Source organism: Artemia sp. Qi Xiang Cuo, chromosome 5 (assembly GCF_049724085.1).
Source record: "Artemia sp. Qi Xiang Cuo chromosome 5, ASM4972408v1, whole genome shotgun sequence".
Lineage (NCBI taxonomy): Eukaryota > Metazoa > Arthropoda > Branchiopoda > Anostraca > Artemiidae > Artemia > Artemia sp. Qi Xiang Cuo.
Window position 1 is genome coordinate 83171981 of NC_142798.1, and position 18891 is coordinate 83190871.

At 36.5% G+C, this 18891-nt stretch overlaps 1 protein-coding gene across 1 annotated transcript in view; it reads left to right on the forward strand.

Moving 5' to 3' along the window:
* Top1 (DNA topoisomerase 1) overlaps positions 1 to 18891 on the forward strand; it is a 72585-nt gene that overhangs the window by 52559 nt on the left and 1135 nt on the right. The window contains exons 12-14 of the mRNA XM_089089992.1: positions 8447 to 8836; positions 13773 to 13969; positions 16788 to 16940. Coding sequence (XP_088946118.1) covers positions 8447 to 8836; positions 13773 to 13969; positions 16788 to 16940 — 740 coding nt within the window. The remainder of the gene's footprint in view (positions 1 to 8446; positions 8837 to 13772; positions 13970 to 16787; positions 16941 to 18891) is intronic.

Sequence of the window (18891 nt, forward strand, 5' to 3'; positions counted from 1 at the left end):
GCGGGGCTCTACGCTTCCCTCGTTTTTCCTCGGCGTAAAAGACCCGATGTTACAGACCGCACGAGCGCATCCACGAACATAACCACAAATGATGGTAAGATAAGATAATAAGATAAGATATTTATTTCAAAAAATGGCTATCACAAGCCCCGAAGGGCCGAATTCGCATGTCGGGGTCATATAATAAAAAAAGACATAAATAGCACAACAACTAAAAAACTGGCTAAACAATCCCAAAAAACAACAATAACAGAAAGGCAAAGCCTTTCATTAGTCTAAAAAAAATTGTCAAATGTAACAAAGTTAAAAAGCCACAAATTAAAACAAACCCAAAAAAAAAAAAAAAAAAAAATGGCAGGTGATAAGCTTGTCCTTAACCCGCTACTGAATTTTGTTTTTCATGCTTTGAAATCTGGTAATCGGTCTGATGAGATTGCAAAAACAGCGGCGGAATTTTTCAAGAAAGAAGAAATCCAAGTGGCGAAAGAATTAATATGGAGGGGTTCTGCTATTAGTATTTGTATGAGCATGAAAGTTATTATGACTGACAATATCTACGACTTTTGAAATTGCTCAAATATTGTGACGAAAAGAAAATTGTCCTCCCAAAATATGTCATTTATGAGCCAAATGAAGTACCCATTGTTCCTGGGGAAGTAAGCGCTGTTATTACTAGGAAAGTAAACGAAATGTATTCCAAGCTTGATAGTCTTATCGAGCGTAGTCGCCCCCATGCTCAGTTGCCGCTAAGCAGTTCTGGATCTTCGTTTCAGAGGGAATCCCCCACACCCCCGCCGACCTATACAGTTGTTCTAAAGAACCCCCCGCAAGAGTTGAGGAACCCAGAAATGAGAAAGGAATGCTTGGATAAGGTATGTGGTGACAATTCCTCTAGCATTGCTGAACTGCGAGCGTTGAAAAGTGGGTGGCCTGTGGTACTAGCCGATAAGAAGTCTGCCAATGCAGTTGCGCAGGCGTTATGTGCTAACGATAGATCTGTTGAGGCAAAAGTGAGACAACCATATTTCTACGGAATGTCACGTTTCTACAGATATGAGCGATGAAGAACTTGCGAGATTATTCCGAACTGTTTGAGAGCTTTGCAGTTGGGTAATTCTAGGTCGTTCAAACTTCAGTTTTCTTCCAAAATGGACCTTGAAAACGCCATTATATCGCCCCCAGTGATTGATTACAAACCCATCCCTATCTCTCAATATCTATTTCTTCCAATGAAATGTTTCAATTCTTAAGTATTTCGTCACGTGGCCAAATTCTACAGGAACAAAAGCACGCGTTCAAGATGTGGGGACAACCACAGTAGAACTAAGGACAACCCTTGCATCAAGCCAACTAAGTGCGCACTCTGCGGTTCGGAAAAGCACTCTTATTACAGTTTCAGCTGTTTGGAAGCGCAAAAGTTACTTGCAGATAAGAAATGATTCGCAAATTAAGTCTGATTACTTGGAACATTAACGGAAATGTAATCAACAAACTGCCTATCCTCGAAAACCTAATTCGCAATCATAATATTGTATGTCTCCAAGAACATTTCCTGATTAATAAAGGGACTGAACTTTTAAATATTGTTGATTCAATCTATCTGTTTGCTGTTGGTGCGAAATCGAGTGGTAGTGGCCGGCCGTCAGGTGGTATCGCAATCCTTGCTTCAAAGTCTTTACGCGCGACAGTTTTCCAAGTTTCCGATCATTCTATTTCGATTAAGGTTGAGCCGACAATAATCTTCTCAGTTTGTATGCCTACGGACTACAAATCATCTAGATCATATTCCAAGTTCGTTAGTGCTTGTCAGAAATTAGCAAACGCTATTGCAAATTGTTGCACCCAAGATTTGTCGTACATTGTTGCCGGGGATATGAATTGTGATTTGTTGAATCCGGAAAGCCCTAGATCCCAAGTACTCTCGACTACATGCGTTGGTCTAAACATAATAGAAAATGATCTCGATTTTACGTATGTGCATAACTCTGGGGCAACTTCATCTCTTGATTTTATAATGTGTTCTCATCAACCAGTTCCCCTTTGCCAGTCACATGTGGATACGTCTATCAGCGCATCTGACCACCTACCAGTTAGTTATGTTTTCCCACCCAGTATATCTTTAAACTACAACCCTGATCTACCCAGTGGAAGAAAATGGCATCAGAAAGTTATGTGGGACAAAATTAATAACTCCTTGTAGCAGAAGGTATCTGACTGTATTTTAGCAAAAATTCACGTCCCTTACAAACTACTTCATAAATCTTCTTCAGTTGCAGCAAGTGATAAACAAGTACTGATCAATATATACTGTAGCGAAAAAGTTCATGTCCTGCAGTATGCAGAAAAGGCTGCAGTACCGATTTGCCGTGTTTGGATTGGCTCGGAAATACCCCACTGGTCCGATAATTCGGATCTTATAGATGCGTGTGTGGACGCGAAATTTTGGTTCAGAATGTGGATAGATAATGACCAACCAAGGCATTGTATAGTGAACTCCCTCCGATTATATACTAAGCGAATCATCGTGCTATGATTATTGAATGTGATAGTAAATATATAAAGCAAGAACCCGATCGCATGTGGAAATTCCTAAAAAAAGAAGAAACGTAAAGAATCAGTTGATGTTCTGCCCAGCCCAGTGAGAGTGAGTGGGTTAAATATTTTACGCATGAGTTTTCATCGCCTAATACTGATCTGAAAAATAAATTTTCTATCTAGCTTGATGTGAGTCTTGCGGAATGTGAACGGGAAGTTGGTTTTGTTTTGTCTAATTCGTCAGTCAGTGAGGCACTCTCGAAACTGAAGAAGTTGTCGAGGGGGGTAGATAACCTGTGCGGATTGCATCTGCAAGCGGGAAGTCAGAACCTTGTCGAGCACCTTTGTCTCCTGTATCAAATGATTTTTAATGCTGGGGTTGTTCCAGACCTATTCTGCACGGGTGATATTACTCCTGTATTAAAAAAGGGAAAAAACGGGGGGCAGTGTTCTTCTTACCGCCCGATAACTGTTGCGCCTATACTGTGCAAGTTATTTGAATTGCTTGTTGTAAATAGGCTTAGTGCTATATGTAACACGCCGGATAAACAATTTGGTTTCAAGAAGAAAATGAGTAGAGAACACGCGCATTATTTGATTGCTAATTTGTTGATTGACGCCGCCGATGATTCAAATGAGACTTTGTATTTTGCCGGTCACGATGTCAACCGCGCGTTTGACTCCGGTGTGCACCCTCAGATATTGTTGTCGGCCCGGAAACGTGGCGTGGATAAGTCTATTATACGCGCACTGAGGAATATGTATAGTAATTTAAAAGCGCGTGTAAATGTACCTTATGTTAATGCTTTAACCCTATCTTCTAGTCTTATACCCGTAGAGAAGGGAATACGCCAAGGAGCCCTTACTTCCCCACCGCTTTTCAATAATAGTATTATTTCATCGCAAGAACCGGTTCAGTCTACATGTATCTTTAGAGGTCTCAATGTTTTGCTGATCGATTATGCCGACGACATTTTGAACGCGAGTAGAACGCTTATAGGCATCGAAGACACTTTCCGTGTTTTGAGTAAGGAGTATGGTAACATAGATCTTTATTTCAATCCCCAGAAGAGTGAAGTTGTCGTATTTAATAGCCGCGTTAAAGATAGTGTACCAGTTGATGTTATTTTCGGTATTTATACGATTAAGTCTTCGTCTAAGATTATGTACCTCGGCCTTCCAATTTGTAGCGATCTTAAAGAAACCCGCGATTGCCTTGTTTCATTGTTCGCTGTGAAGACACGCAGAGCTTATGGAATTCACGTTTCAACGAAGTGCTACTTTAACCGTTTTCTACTCGCAAGGGTGTATAACGCTTTGGTTTTGCCAGATGTGATAGCCCTATCTCCGTCTTGGAAAATATTTACCTCGTCTGATCGCCGCAATGTTCGGTCGGTTTTCTATAGATATGGCAAGTATCTGCTTTGTCTTCCAGTTTGGATGAGGAATTCGAATATATCCCTGAAGTATGGTATAGCCGACTCACTTATAGCTGTACTGAATCTCCGTGTTCAATTTACAAAGACGTCTGAACCAAGCCTCTCTTCATAATATGTGGCAATAACTAGAATTTGTCTTTTTTTTGTTTGTCGTAGGAATGTTCTTAATCTTGTTTTTCTGTAGTTGAGTTTTCTTCGGATATTTTGTTGTTTTTTGATGTTACTGTTTTTTCTTTTCTTGTACTCCATTTACAACATTTTGTATGTTCAATAATGGGTAATAAAATAATGATAATAATAATAATATACAACTATTCCTCTGATTCACTCAGATGTCCTTTTACCTGTTTCGTTTTCATAATGTCACTAAGTTCGCACGTATCGCTCCGGCATTTTTGAGGAAATGTTCATGCCGCAAGTCACTGCTGCATATGAATTATAATATTTTTTATTAGGGACTTTTTGCACGAGTCTGCATGCATGCACTGAATAGTTAGTTCTGGTGGTAGGTGTATCTGGTTAGAGCTATTTTTCGACGCTAATGCAGTTGGCATGGCCTGAAAAAAACGATGTGCATGTTAAAATGAAATTTTTTAACTTAGATCTTAAAATGAAAACCGTTCTAGTACTGGTTAAATACGTTTGTCCGAGTAAACTGCCATAAAGACTTATCTGAGGGATTTGAGAATCAATATTGAAACCAAAATAAGAAGGTAATTATTGCTCCTCGGCTTCCAATAACTTGCCTAGCTGTAAGCTGCTACACATTCTAAAGAAGAGCAATAAAAGATTGCAGTGTTGCACTTCACTTGACCAAGAAGTTAACTAATAACCACAGAGAGCACACCATACTTTCTCTCCATGAAAAACATTTGTAGAAGAAGTTCAGACGACGTTGACTCAGTAACGGATATTTCGGAGCCGAAAACGCACATAATTAACAACTTTTAAGCTATAACCAAGCCACCTCACAAGGACTCTTGTCCTTAACGTATTTGCAAAGCGTATTGTTCAGGAATTACCGAGAGTTAAGATGCCAATACCAAGTACCGGTATACCGGATAATACAAGTACCGGTTAAAACTAAAATAGCAAAGGCTATCTAAACTGCTCCTAACAATTGAATGAGATAATAAAACTCACTTTCTGCTATCTTTCTCATTTGCTATTTATATAGCTGTTCAAAATAGCAAAGCTTGTCGAGTGCATTATTTTGTCCTATTCAGTCATCATTCTTTCCTTCTAAATAGCGATGATTTTGATGAAATTCAACCAGTTTTTTGGCAATGAAGAAAGATACGCCCAAGAGTTGAAAGCTCAAGCATTAAAATAGTGACGAAGACCACACTGCCTTTCCATAACAAACAACAAAAGTACGAAGAACAATAGGGAAATCTTTTTGCAAGACAGTGGAGATATTTTGAATGAATATTTCGGCCCTATGTCCAAGGGCTGTCTTCAGTAAAACAAAAACGTATGAAAGAAAAAATACTCACAGTAACATGCAACCATTAAAACCAAAAATTAAAAATTTTTCAAAGCAATCCTAGCATCCTTTCCTCAGCGAAGTTCGACCAGGACTGATAAAAAGTATGGTAAGACGAGGCGATTCAATGAGAAGAAAGAAAAATAATTTAAAAACACGTTCTTATTGATAATCCAGCTTTTTTTGGCAGCTAACCTCAAAGGTCTTTTTGTGACCAGTTCTGTGTTAATGTCATTCGTTTTTTTGAAATATTTTGTCAGATCATTTTTAACTTAATTTGTGTATAGAGCATTTAGTGTATATTCCCCCAAGTCCCTATTTAAGGAAATATTATTATTAATCTTAAGTCTGATTTCAATTGATTCTCGGACAACCTGCTTTATGCCTAGGTCATTGCTAATAAGGGCGGATTCATCAAAAAGTAAGACGGCCTACTTTTGCTGAGGACGGCCCTTGGACATAGGGCCGAAATATTCATTCAAATTATCTCCACTGTCTTGCAAAAAGATTTCCCTATTGTTCTTCGTACTTTTGTTGTTTAGCTCAAGCATTGAATCAAAAAGGAGACTGGTGCTTGAGAATGCAGTTCCGCTTTGTGGTCCACAAGTTGATTGGCATATATCTTACTCCGTAACGGTGATACATATAAAAAATCTGACTGCGTCAATCGATTCCTCGCGCTGAATTTACCCAGGCTGTATATATATCTCAGTTTTGGCCAAAATGGTGGCTGCTTCTTTTTAGCTACGGTAGCCGAACGGGGGGTGGGGCGTTAGATAAAGAAGCCACAATTGCTGAACCTCAAGAGCTCAGAAAGAGGGTAGCTGACCTTATTGAGAAAGTATCTCAACCTGTAATTTTTTACTGTAGAAAAATGTGTTACTGATCCTATTCAGGTTCCTGTAAATTTCCGTTCTATTTAAAAAAAAAAAACTAGAGCCTAACCCAAACAGCCCAATGGGACTTGATGTATAGAAAGATATGCTTGATGGAACTCATCTTTACCACTCGTTTGCGTAAGTAATTATGCGATAACAAGCCAAGAAGCTATACCCGAAAGTATTCGTCGCGTTGGGGTACTTACTGGTCCTGAAGACATAAAAGCGATTAAAAAGCAGACCGACTGCTTGGCAATGGTGGGATGTTAGCTGAAGAGGCAACAGTTACTCAACCTTAAACTCATAAGGAGCTCATGAAGAAGGTACCTGACCTTGTAGAGCAAGTATCTCAACTGTTATTCTGTGCTGGAAAAAAAAAAAGAAATCCGTAAAAGACCTCTAAGTTCTGAACAAGGAAATCGACGGTTAAGAAGGAGTAGCAGGTACTGTCACCTCTGCTGCTCCAGTTGAAACCTCTTAAAAAAATTTCTGAATAGAGAAAAAAGGCGCCTTTCCTCGTTCGTGAACTGCATGCTTTCAAAGACTCAAAACCCCAGATGGTCCACTAAAAGCAGTAACAACATGTTAAAGCAGCTACCATGCTTCCGATTGTTGATCTCGATACTAACAATATTTTCACTCTGCTCATCTTCTAAAGACACATTATCAACTAAAGAGTTTGTAACAAGTATTATGCCGATGATTTATTGAAAGGGTTTGGTAGCATCAAATTTGCTCAGACCACTGGCACCAACGGTGGCTTTGTTCGTCATAGATATTGAAACTGCAAATCAATTGGCTCAAATTAAGTTAAAAAATATGCTAGAGAATAAGAGATAAGATGAAATAAGAAACATATTTTTTTAATTGTTTCCAAATGGACTAAAAAATGGAAGATAATTTTTTTTTTGAGAAACTACGAAATCAAGTACAAACGAGGGGCGTAAAACGCATTAGCCCCTTCTTAACTTAGGTATCGAAGTGACCTAAGCAGGCCAGGACTTACCAATAGGTCCACTAGACCCGGGCCTAGGGGCCTACAATGCCAGGGGGCGCAATAATTTATTACTAAGTGATTCTTTTCTTAACAAAAACTGGACTGCTGTGATTTATCGTCGAACTACCAGATGCACTCCGCCACCGCGCTGTCTTTTCACAAAAAAGTGATTTTAAAACAACACAGGAATTCCGTGGCCACTTATAAACTGTCAGATATCTCCCAAAAATGGCAGCTGAGAGTTCCCTATAACCTCTATAATTACTTTTGGTTCATCAGTTGTGTTGTGTTCAGTGCTTCCACTGTTCATCAATTTTCGGGGATTTCCCCGAAAATTCTGCAAAAACGCTTGGGCCTAGAAGCGTCAGAGCTTTAAATCCGGCCCTGGATCTATGTTATATATAGAAAAGGCCAGTAAGTTCAGGAAAACGAGTTAGAAAGAGAAAGTTTTGTAAAGTCCAATCCGTTTTGTTCTCACGTTTTCACTTATATTATAGATTCTTGAGAGAAAAAGAAACAACATTTTTTTACATTTTAAGTTTATTTTGAAAATGAGATTATATATATATATATATATATATATATATATATATATATATATATATATATATATATATATATATATATATATATATATATATATATTAATATTTTCGTCTTTTCAGTCTTCTCTAAGGATAAAAAAGCCATTATTCGTATCTAAGACAAAATTTGTCTCTATACTGATAAAATTTGAAAGGTCGAAAAAATAGCTCCTGAATTCAACATATTTATATGGGAAACAGAAATAAACAATTATCATTGTAATTTTTCAGCTGCAATGCGAATCAGTTATGGCTCACCAAGTCTGATTATCATCTAAATCTAACAGCAAAACACGTATTGTCATGCGTTTAAGGAGGGTAAGAGAGGGAAAAAAATTTTCCCTAAGGGGTGACTTGTCTAGACCGTTTTTTTTAAAGCAAAAAATGGTAGTATGCTAATTTCTAGAAAAATTCTTGTGTTGGTTTGAGAAAAAGTTCAAACATGGGTTTCACATCGATTTGCTTCAAAAAAAAAAACTTCTTTAACTAAAAAATGTGTCGCAAACTAACATTTCTCTTTTTAACAGCTTGCTCTGAGAGCTGGTAATGAAAAGGATGAAGATCAGGCAGACACCGTGGGCTGTTGTTCCCTTCGTGTAGAGCACATCACTTTGGACGAAACAAAAAACGGGAAAGACTATGTGGTCACCTTCGACTTCCTTGGTAAAGATTCCATTCGCTACTATAACGAAATCTCTGTTGAGAAGCGAGTATTTAAAAATCTCCAAATATTTATGGACAATAAACAGCCTGGAGACGATCTTTTTGATCGTTTAAATACGACTATTCTCAATAGGCATCTCAATGAGATTATGGAAGGTCTCACGGCCAAAGTTTTCCGTACTTATAATGCTTCATTCACTCTACAAGATCAACTGGATAAGCTAACAAATCCGGACGACAGTCTTGCAGAAAAGGTAACCATATTTTACATACTCTTTTCCATTCTATTTTCTTATTTTCCTCGTTTAATATCAAATAATTAATACTAATTTAGTAAACGACGCAAACCAGTCCATAGCAAACCAAAAGTAATTATTTTGAAAACTAATCGGATTGAAATAAACAGACATTATTAGAATCGCCATGGTCAAAAACCCTACGCAGGAAATTATAGCCCCCTGGCTTGAACTAAAGGAAAATATCCTTTTTTGCATGGGGTAGGACTCATGTGTCCCCTGTTTTCCGGCTTTTCCTCTGCCACTAGCAGGGCACTGGAACATCATAGAGAACTGTTTAGGGGTCATTTTGAGGAAACCGGTTAGTGTCTTTTGTAATTAACAAAATACATATTTAAGATAGAATCACTTTTTTGATAAAGAAACTGCATCTTCGTACACAAGATGTTGAATGACGCCATAACCGAAGGTTACAACCATGAACGAAATTATAATTGAATGTTTTAAAGGGTGTTCTGGGTAATACATATGACAAGGTGGTTTCGTTTTTTCCTAGTCTTGCTGTCCAAATGAACATGGAAAGTCTTGCTGACTGTTTCCTGTGTATGTCCAAATTAATTGTGGAGAATGAACTCTAGCCCATAGTAACCGAAGTATTAAAATAAAATGCAATTTTGGACAAAATTGAATCATCATATGCAACACACTTATCTTTTTACAAGATAATATAACACAAGTATCTTTTGAAACGTTGCTTCTATTTGACTGATGCTGCCATATTTGACTGACTTTGCTGCCTGATTCCCTGTGGTTCGTTCTGTACTATTCCAAGTAAAAAAAAAAAAAAAACAAAGGCTTTTTCCTATGTGTAATATGTACTTCAATCATAGTTGCCACTTGAGTCGTTTGGTCTGAAATGATGAAAACATTTGAAGTCAAGTACCTAGACTAAAAAACTCGTACTACGAGTCCTAACTTATCGGAATAAAAGGTGTTGTGTCCAATGTGACTTACAGTATTTTCCCAGTTTTTTCATGTGCATAATAAAAATAAAGAGCGATGAGGCGTGAGATATAGATACAATCTTGACCACTGTTTTGAACCAGGTCCTGCAGGACATACCAGAGAATGTTTTCCGATACAGTATAATAGATAGACTTCCTTAATGTTTACTTTAAAGAGCGGATGGGATAAAATTAGAGGGTCCCACTAACAGATCCTAGAGAGGCTATCAGAATATAAATCTTCAATCGACCTTGGCTCAACACGTTTATGACAACCTAAACATTTTTGTCTTTGAAACAATTTTTTAAAAGTACTGTTTCAAAACGTTAAAGGTCTAACCGTTAAACCAAATAAATACATTAAAGCGATAAGTGCTATGTACGAGAAAACCATACAAGGATATGTATTTTTTCACCTTCGCTAAAGCTTCTCTGTCAGCTGAATCAGACGCTTGCTCATAATCTATAAAACTGGGGAATAAAGGTGTTTGGTGACTCAAGTAAATATCAATTATTAATCTTAAAGTGAAAATTTAGATCTCCAATTGTAAAAAGAATCCTCATACTAAGTATTTTCTTCCTACAGAAACCAAGCTGATGCCTCCATACTTATCACACTCGCTCTTATCACCTTTCCTTTTTAATTACAGTCCGATTGGAATCGCTAGGTACTTCCCCTTAAATAAATCATATTCATTATCTTCTATTTCTAACTTCATAACTACCACATTAAAAAACTTATTTACCACATTCAGCACCTGGGGGCTAACTCTATTTTAATTCTTTTAGTACTGTCACTAACCTTTCCTATAGAGGGGTTTAATTAGAGTTCTCCTAAAATCGCTAGGTACTTCCCCTTTTTCCAAAATCATATTCGCAATCTTCTATTCCAAGCTTCATATCTACGATATTTAAAAAATCTTACCACACTCAGCACCTGGGGGCTTACTGTTTTCTAATCCTTTTAGTCAAGGGCGGATCCTGAGGGTTTACGGGGTTTGAATCCCCCCCTCCTGTTGTCATAAAAATGTAACAAAATTGAATACAAACAAGTTTTTGATTTACTTTTAAAGTTTGTTTTGCACCCCCCCCCCCTCCCCCCTCAATTGATTAAGTTATATTAAGTTGTATCGTGTGGTCAAATCCCTTTCCTGTCAGCCTTCGCTGAACCTTTGTGCAGTAATGAAGCTAAGGTTAAGACCAAAGTCTTATATTTTTTTGGGTCTTAGACCAGCGTTACATTATCAAAGAGTTTTGAACGAACTACGATTTTTATTTATTTCTCTGTTTCAGTGTTAACATTATATTGCATTGAAGGTGGGTATTATTTATTTTTGGATTTGCCCGAAATATTCCGGTCAAAAAATTTTCCTTAAATTCCTTAATAACTTCTTATTTTTATGATGGGAAGACAGTGGAAAGGTAGTATTTGTTTTGAAAATTGGAAAAAATTTGTTGCTAGAACTGCTATTTCCACCTTTGATTTTTTTTTTAATGTTTAAAAAAAAAATTTATTTAAAGAACTTCCTTTTTCAACATCAAGTTTATAAATTCGGTTTTACTTAAAAGAAAGTTGAATAAGTAAAAAATAAGCTAGAAATGAAAAATATGAGTTTAGATAAATAAAGGAGTAATTTAAAAGCTCTATATTTTCAGCAATAACATTACCAGGTTAGTTTTGCTTGTCAAAAATATAACGGGTCAAAAATAAAACATTCGAATAAAACATGTCAAAAAAATGCATCGTTGCACCGTAAACAAAAGGACGTATACCACATTTTGATAATTTACTCAAAAACAAGGAAACAAAAAATATGCCTACAAGGATTCAAGTAAAAAAAAACTGAATGTATTTTATAAGTTTATGTTATATTTCTTTTGTATGTTTTGAAAGTTACGTTTAGAAATGAATATGCACATGATCAAAATAGGCTTCCCTTGTCCTAACATGGAGGTGGAAATCGGAGTTCTAGCCACATATTTTCCCCATTTTCAATACGAATGGACATTTTTCTGCAAAGGAAGTGTTCTTTGTACCATTCTTTGGAAAAGCTCTACGGAGACCACACTGCCTTTTCATAGTAAAAACAAAAGAAGTTAATGAGAAAATTTAGAGGATATTTTTAGCCGAGATTTTTTGGTCAAAGCCAAAAATAACTAATAGCCACCTTCAATGGAATGTAGTGTAAACACTAAACAGAGAAACTTTTGGAAGTACCATTTAAACTTTGTGATCCTAAAACTTATGTAACCTTCATCATAATCATCCTTTAACGCTACTTGATTAGGAGAAGAAGAAAAGATTGCTGAGCTAAAACGCTATTTAAAAACCTTTCAAGTAATATATCACATTGGCTAGACTAGTCTATCACATTGTGAGACTAGACCAGACGGGACAGACTAGACAAACCAGACCAGACTAGACTGGATAGACTCGACTAGACCGTTTTTTAGATATTGGCATACAATCCCGCGAACGTAGCTGCAGCTAAGAAAAAAGAAAATTAAAATCTGATTTATTTACTCGACGAATACTGTTTCAGCCAGTCCAGGGATTTTCTTCTTATTTTTGTCTGAAAGACCTCTCCCCCGATATATGGCATAGTTTAGTGCTCAAAAAGATGGTGGGCTAGTGGATTTATCCAATGAGAGAACATATTTTTTTCCAATTATATTTTAAAAGTACGAGTTTCCTAAAAGAATGAAATAACATAATATCAACCTGGATTATTTTCTTTCTCTTCTAAGGAATACGTGCTCTTCTAAGACGATCTTACTTTGCCTTGAATTTTTGTTTTTTCCTTTTTTTTTGTATGACAGCAAGTTTGGGGGAATTTGTAGTAGGGATTTCAAGGCCGTAGCCAGGATTTCTTTTTTCGGAGGGGGTTTTACTAAAAAAAAAAAAAAATTCGGGGGGAGGGGGTTACAAAAAAAACTTAAAAAGACGCATACAAAATTTGTTTATATCCATTTTTGTTACGTTTTTACGAGTCAGACAAAAATTTCGGGGGGACGGGGGCTTCAAACCGGGTAACCCCCCTGGATACGGCCCTGAGGGATTTTATAATTATTGCTGTATTTTGAAAAATTTTGTACTTTTATAGCAGTCATTTCTTTTTCTTTTATACATTCTTAGACCACACTGGCTATACATGACAAATGAAACTCAGAGAGGAAAGAAACTAACAAAATGAAAAATAAAATCAAAAAAGGTGAAAGAACGAGGATTTTATCAGCCAGTGGCGAACCTTGGTTGAAATTCCAGTTTTGAGAATTTTTCTGATAAACGAGTTATTGCTAAATGGAATATGTGTCTGAAAGACCTATGTGAGATTTGTAAAATCTGGTGAAAATCTTGAGGGGACTAAATCTGATATAATAAGAATTTTAAATTAATTATTTTATTACTAAGGACGTATCTTCTGGATCTATGGTCTTTTAAAATATGTGTTAAAGTTTTGAAACCCATTCTCTGAATAAACGGGCCTTCAGATTGTGTGCCTAAATGTTGGTTGAAACGTAACGAAGGTGGAAGAATTCGATGTCTTTTACAAGTTTCTAAGAAATTAAACTGACAAATAAGATTTGCATGTTTCTTAAAGCAATTTATAAAAATCTAAAACAATATTGGTCCAATGCTCCCCGTAAGCTTGACGTAAATACATTCTTAGACCACACTGGCTATACATGACAAATGAAACTCAGAGAGGAAAGAAAATAACAAAATGAAAAAAACAAAATCAAAAAGGATGAAAGAACGAGGATTTTATCAGCCTTTGGCTGATAAAATCCTCGTTTTTTCACCCTTTTTGATTTTATTTTTCATTTTGTTAGTTTCTTTCCTCTCTGAGTTTCATTTGTCTTTTTCTTTTCTTTTTTTTACTAGAGAACAAATAATTACGCTGTTATTTTTTTCTCAATTATTTTTACTTATTCTCTCATTTTATCAGATATTGGCTTACAATCGCGCTAATCGAGCTGTGGCAATTTTATGTAACCATCAACGTGCTGTTCCAAAAACATTTGCCAAGTCAATGGAGAATTTGCAGGCTAAAATTGATGCCAAAAAGGATACTTTAGCTGACGCCGAGAAAAATCTTAAAGATGCCAAAAAAGAAGTCAAACGATCTGCCTCACAAGCTTCTAAGTAAGTTATATACATAGCTCACTCTGTATGGCCAACTTGAATGATGATGTTACTTCATTTACAAACGAACTTTCACAACATTAAACTGCCGGATTTGTTGTTTTCTTGTCAGGTAAAAATATAAAAACATAAAGATGGGCCCGACTGGTCTGTCATTTAAAAACGCTTACAAACAAACTGACACATAGTAAGATAAGAGTAAAATTTTCATGTATTTGGGATTTCAAAGAACACTGGCACAAAGCTCTTTCTATAACACTCAGTTCTTGCACTGGTAGGATTTACAACAGGAATTTTTTGTGCTTTTGATCGAGGTAAACGGTGCTTTTGGTCGAGGTAAACGGTGCTCATTTTGCTATAAAAAAAAGTCCAAAAGCTCTACCTAACAAATCCAAGGTCTGTCTCACGAATTTATTAGTAAATTGCACTAGTGCTATGAACCTTTTGTGCTTGGGAAGGGGTGTTTTTTGTAAATTAGAAACCCCTTTGAGCTTAAGGATATTTTTAAAAGTGAAGTTTTGGTTTATAAGTCCTTACTGGCACGTTAAAACATTTATTTCTTAGGGAAAATCTCCCTCCCTGTCATGTCTCTTGTATAGAAATATATTGTTATGTCCAAAAAGTGGGTTTTAGGCCAAACTGAAATAACTTCATTTTTACACTACTGTTTTCCAATGTTTCTCGGGCAAAGATATCGGAACTTATTCCGAGTGCACGGGGCGGGGGGGGGGCATATCTTCTTGCCACTATTTTGTTATTTCTTTTTTTGGGGAGGAGCCTAGTCCAGTATGAGGGAGTCATCGTTTCTTGGAAAAATGCTAATCCTTTAACTTAACTAGTATTCATTTTACAGTCTTTTTATTCACGTGGTTTTCCCCTCCTGCCTGGAAAAATTTCTGCTTGTTTATTTCGTGCAAAAATTGGCTTTCCTCGTGTTATTAGCTCAAGGTCATAGAGTCTAGGCCAAGCGATGCTTCTGTAAGCTAAAGTAGTAGATTGGTTGATAAGGTATTGATAAAACTGGATCTTGCAATCTGGCATATGGTCCTGATCTTAATCCCTCTCATTTGATCCTCCAATTCATTAAACTCTTTCGCCTCTAGTAGATTTTGAGTATCAAACAATAATCTCTTTCTAATAACTTCTCTCGGAAATGAGTCGGCCATGACGTACTTGTCCTTTTGAGGGTAAGTATAAAGTCACAGCTTATTCTTTATTTGGTGAAGCCGTTTTGCCTCTAGGTCTCTAGAAAACATTGTTCGTTGTTAGGGATAACCACTCATTAAATTTCGTAGAGCTGAGAAAGTCACCCTAGTCTTCTTTTTTATAACGAATTAAAAACGAACAAAAAACAACAGAAAGGGTGAAGTTTCTCATAGATTATAGGAAGTTGTGAGGGAAATGGTCAGAAGTATTAATTTAAGAGGGTACATGGGGAAAAGAAGAGCCCTCGTCCCTTTATATGTAGGCGCCTCGATGCATTTCTTTATCTCGTTTCCACCCGGTTTGTTGATATATGGGAGTGTATCTCAGCTCGCAGTTTATCAGAAACTGTATTTAAGCACAACATAATGATGATCGCCCATCGACTTAGCAGTCGTCGTTGCTGATACACGATAAGTTTGGTGTGACACTTGTGCTAATTATTAGGGAAAACAGGATATAGATGGTTAGTAAGCCATATAGTTTTTTAAGGTCTGCATTTATCAAGGAGTTCAAATTAGAAACATTTTTATCCCCTAGACCTATCTTAGGTCTATTCATACCGGAAAACAGTGATTTTCTCAAGTTTTCCCTTTTTGTTGTTTTAAAATTATGAAATTGTTGGACAGCACTACATCTTTGCCTGCGTTGCCACGTTGAACTGTGAAAATAAATAAGTAAAACTAATTAGTTTATGTGACAACGCTGTTCGTCCGCAAAAGTTGAATATATTGATTCCCAGAGAGAAATGCATTTTCAAAGGAAAGTTAGACTTATAGGCGGTTTTGTCCCATATGATATTAGCTTATTTTTTCAACCAGGTTTCTTTTTTAATTCAGTGCCCACTAAAAGTTAAAGCTGCATATGGAGGTCTTTTAAATAGTTCGTCGTAACGAACTGTAAGTAAGTAGCAACTCGGGTCAATTGTAACTGTAACTCACAGTTACTGTACTGTAACTGTACTATTACTGTAACTGTACTGTGTAACTGTTAAATTTTGGATAACTATAGACAAACAAAAAGAATTGCATTTTTATGCTGAAACATCTTATACTTACCCATCAAAAGCAACGAGCCTGCGAAAATTTGCTTGGTTTTCAAGAAAGGGAGAAGCACCCTCAACAAGTCGAGTGATCTTAATGAAAATCACATTATCATATTCAACCTACTGTTTACACACACACAAAAACAATAAGTTTTTTCACCTGAAAGTAAGGAGCGACATTAAGACTTAAAATGAACAGAAATTATTCCAAATATAGAGGGACTGCCCCTTCTTCAACCCTCCCTTTTTACGCTAAAATTTATATTTTGCTCACAGTTTCTTTAAGAAAGACTGCTTAAGCACAAAGTCAGTTGAATCTTGATTTTTCCTCTTTTCTTTCAAATAAATCAAATTTAATTTTCAATAACTCTGGTACTCCAGAATTACTTTGGGGAGGGTCGGGGGGGGGGGGGGGCTGGGTTGTTGTCTGATAGAATCTTATGAATTCTGTTGATAAGTAAAAAGAATGCCCTACTATCCTTTATTTGCAACTAATTAAAGTCTTCTGTTTTAAGATTCGGTTATTAGCTAGTGGTTGGCGGTTTAGTTATATATTTCTGGTAATTTCAGAGCTGCCGTAGAAAAATGTCAGAAGACCGTAGAACGCCTCCGAGAACAGCTTCAAAAATTGGAGGTTCAAGCCACTGATAGGGAAGAAAACAAAGAAATTGCATTGGGCACATCCAAGCTAAACTACCTAGACCCAAGAATTTCTGTTGCTTGGTAAGGCTTCTTCTCTTTCAATTCAACTATTTCGTTAAGAAAAAAAAAGACAGAACGATGAAAAAAGCTTTATTTCCCAATTGAAATAATGTTTTCAATCTAAAAGAAAAACACACAAAAATACATTCAAACTAATGATTAATAATATTTCTAGAGATGTAACTTTTAGAGGTTTTTCGAGTTCAGGATGCTAGAATAGGTTTGAAAATTAGTCTTAAGTAGTCTAAGTCGCTAAGGCTAGAAATAAGTGAAAATGAAAAGGTGACTCTGGGTAACGAAAAGAGTTATCAGGTGGACAGATTTACTTACCTTGGTAGTGTTATTAGTAAGACGGTGGGAGTAGTGAAGATGTTAAAAGTAGAATAGCCAAGGCCCAGTGTGTTTTCCCACAGTTAAAACAGGTTTGGAAGAAAAGGAAGATAAGTCTGCAAACCGAGATTAGAATATTGGAAGCTACAGTGATGACAGTGGTTAAATATGTTTCTGAAGCATGTGCGCTCCGAAAAGCAGATGAAGATTTGCTAGATGTTTTCCAGAGAAATCGCTTACGTATTGTTCTGGGTACCCGGCTGACTGACAGTGTTTCAAACACTAAGCTGTACGAAAAGTGTGGTTTAATCCCGCCTTCTAGGGCTATAATGAGAGAAAGCTTGAGATGGCTAGGGTACTTTCTGCGGATGAAAGATTACAGATTGCCGAAGATTGTCCTTTTTGGCCAACCGTCTGGGGCTAAACCTAAAGCAGGTCGTTCGCGATTGGGGTGGGAGGAAGTCATAAAGACAGGTTTAAGGGACATGTTAACTTCCTGGGAGGGTGTAAAGAGGGCGGCTTTAAATAGATTGGGATGGAGGAGTGTGCGTAGCTGTGTTGGTTTCATGCGGCTTGGTGCTGCGGTGAGTTGTTAGTAGTAGTAGTAGGAATAATACAAAAACGAGAATAAAAGACAGTTTCCAACTGAGATAATTGCTCGAATTTATTCGCTTTTGTTTAGTAGTTGTCTCTTTTTATATGATATTTTACACGACTGCTATTTTTGTTATTTTTTTAACATGTAAATATGTCACTTCTTCAATATATTTACAATAGGTCTGTGCTGCGTTTTCTTGTCTTTACCAAATTGAATAAGATTTTAGACTTAGAGAGAAGGATGCATAGCTCGAAGAATTAGATTAACTAATAATATGAGGTAATCAAGCCACAGAGCTTTTTAGGCGACTTTTTGGTCTTAAAGTTTTATATGAGGAACAATAGCGAAATGAATGTACAGAGCCACCACCACCCTTCCCCCGTCCTTCCAAGTTTCATCTAAGATATTTAAGATAAAAGATCTCCCAATGTCATGAATATATAAACTATATTTTTGTTCAAAGAGAGAGAAAACTTCCGAATTCCTGATGGATTACAATTTTGGCTCTGTAAGTCAACGTCAAATTTTTCAAGACAAAGTTGCAGTTAAAAATGACTTCCTTTTGTTGTTGTTGAGTCATTATTTTGGCAAAGTTAAAATTCATGTATTCATTGGTAACCCTATATAGAGCATTGTTAAGCCCTATCGTTTCATAGCGCATTCCCTGAAAAACAGTAGCTCGAACTAAGGGGCTTTTAAAGTTCCCTGGACCTTTTTAGACATAAACTTTATACCGGGGTTTTTATGCTAAAACCGTTTTAGCATAATGTGTCCAAAATGTAAATAAAACATGGGATATTTACTTGCTTCATGGACTTTATTTATAGGTTTAATTTGGGGGTTGGATAACAGTAGATATGCAGAGTGTGTTATGAAATAGGAGGCTTAGACTGCAGGACACACTTTTTATCATTTGTTTAACTGTGGGACCATAAATTTACCATGACTAATAATGGATAATTTATATACCATTAAATGTTAATTTACTATGATCTTGATCTCGACTGGGGTACATTGTTTTAATTTAAATATTCAGTGTTGATT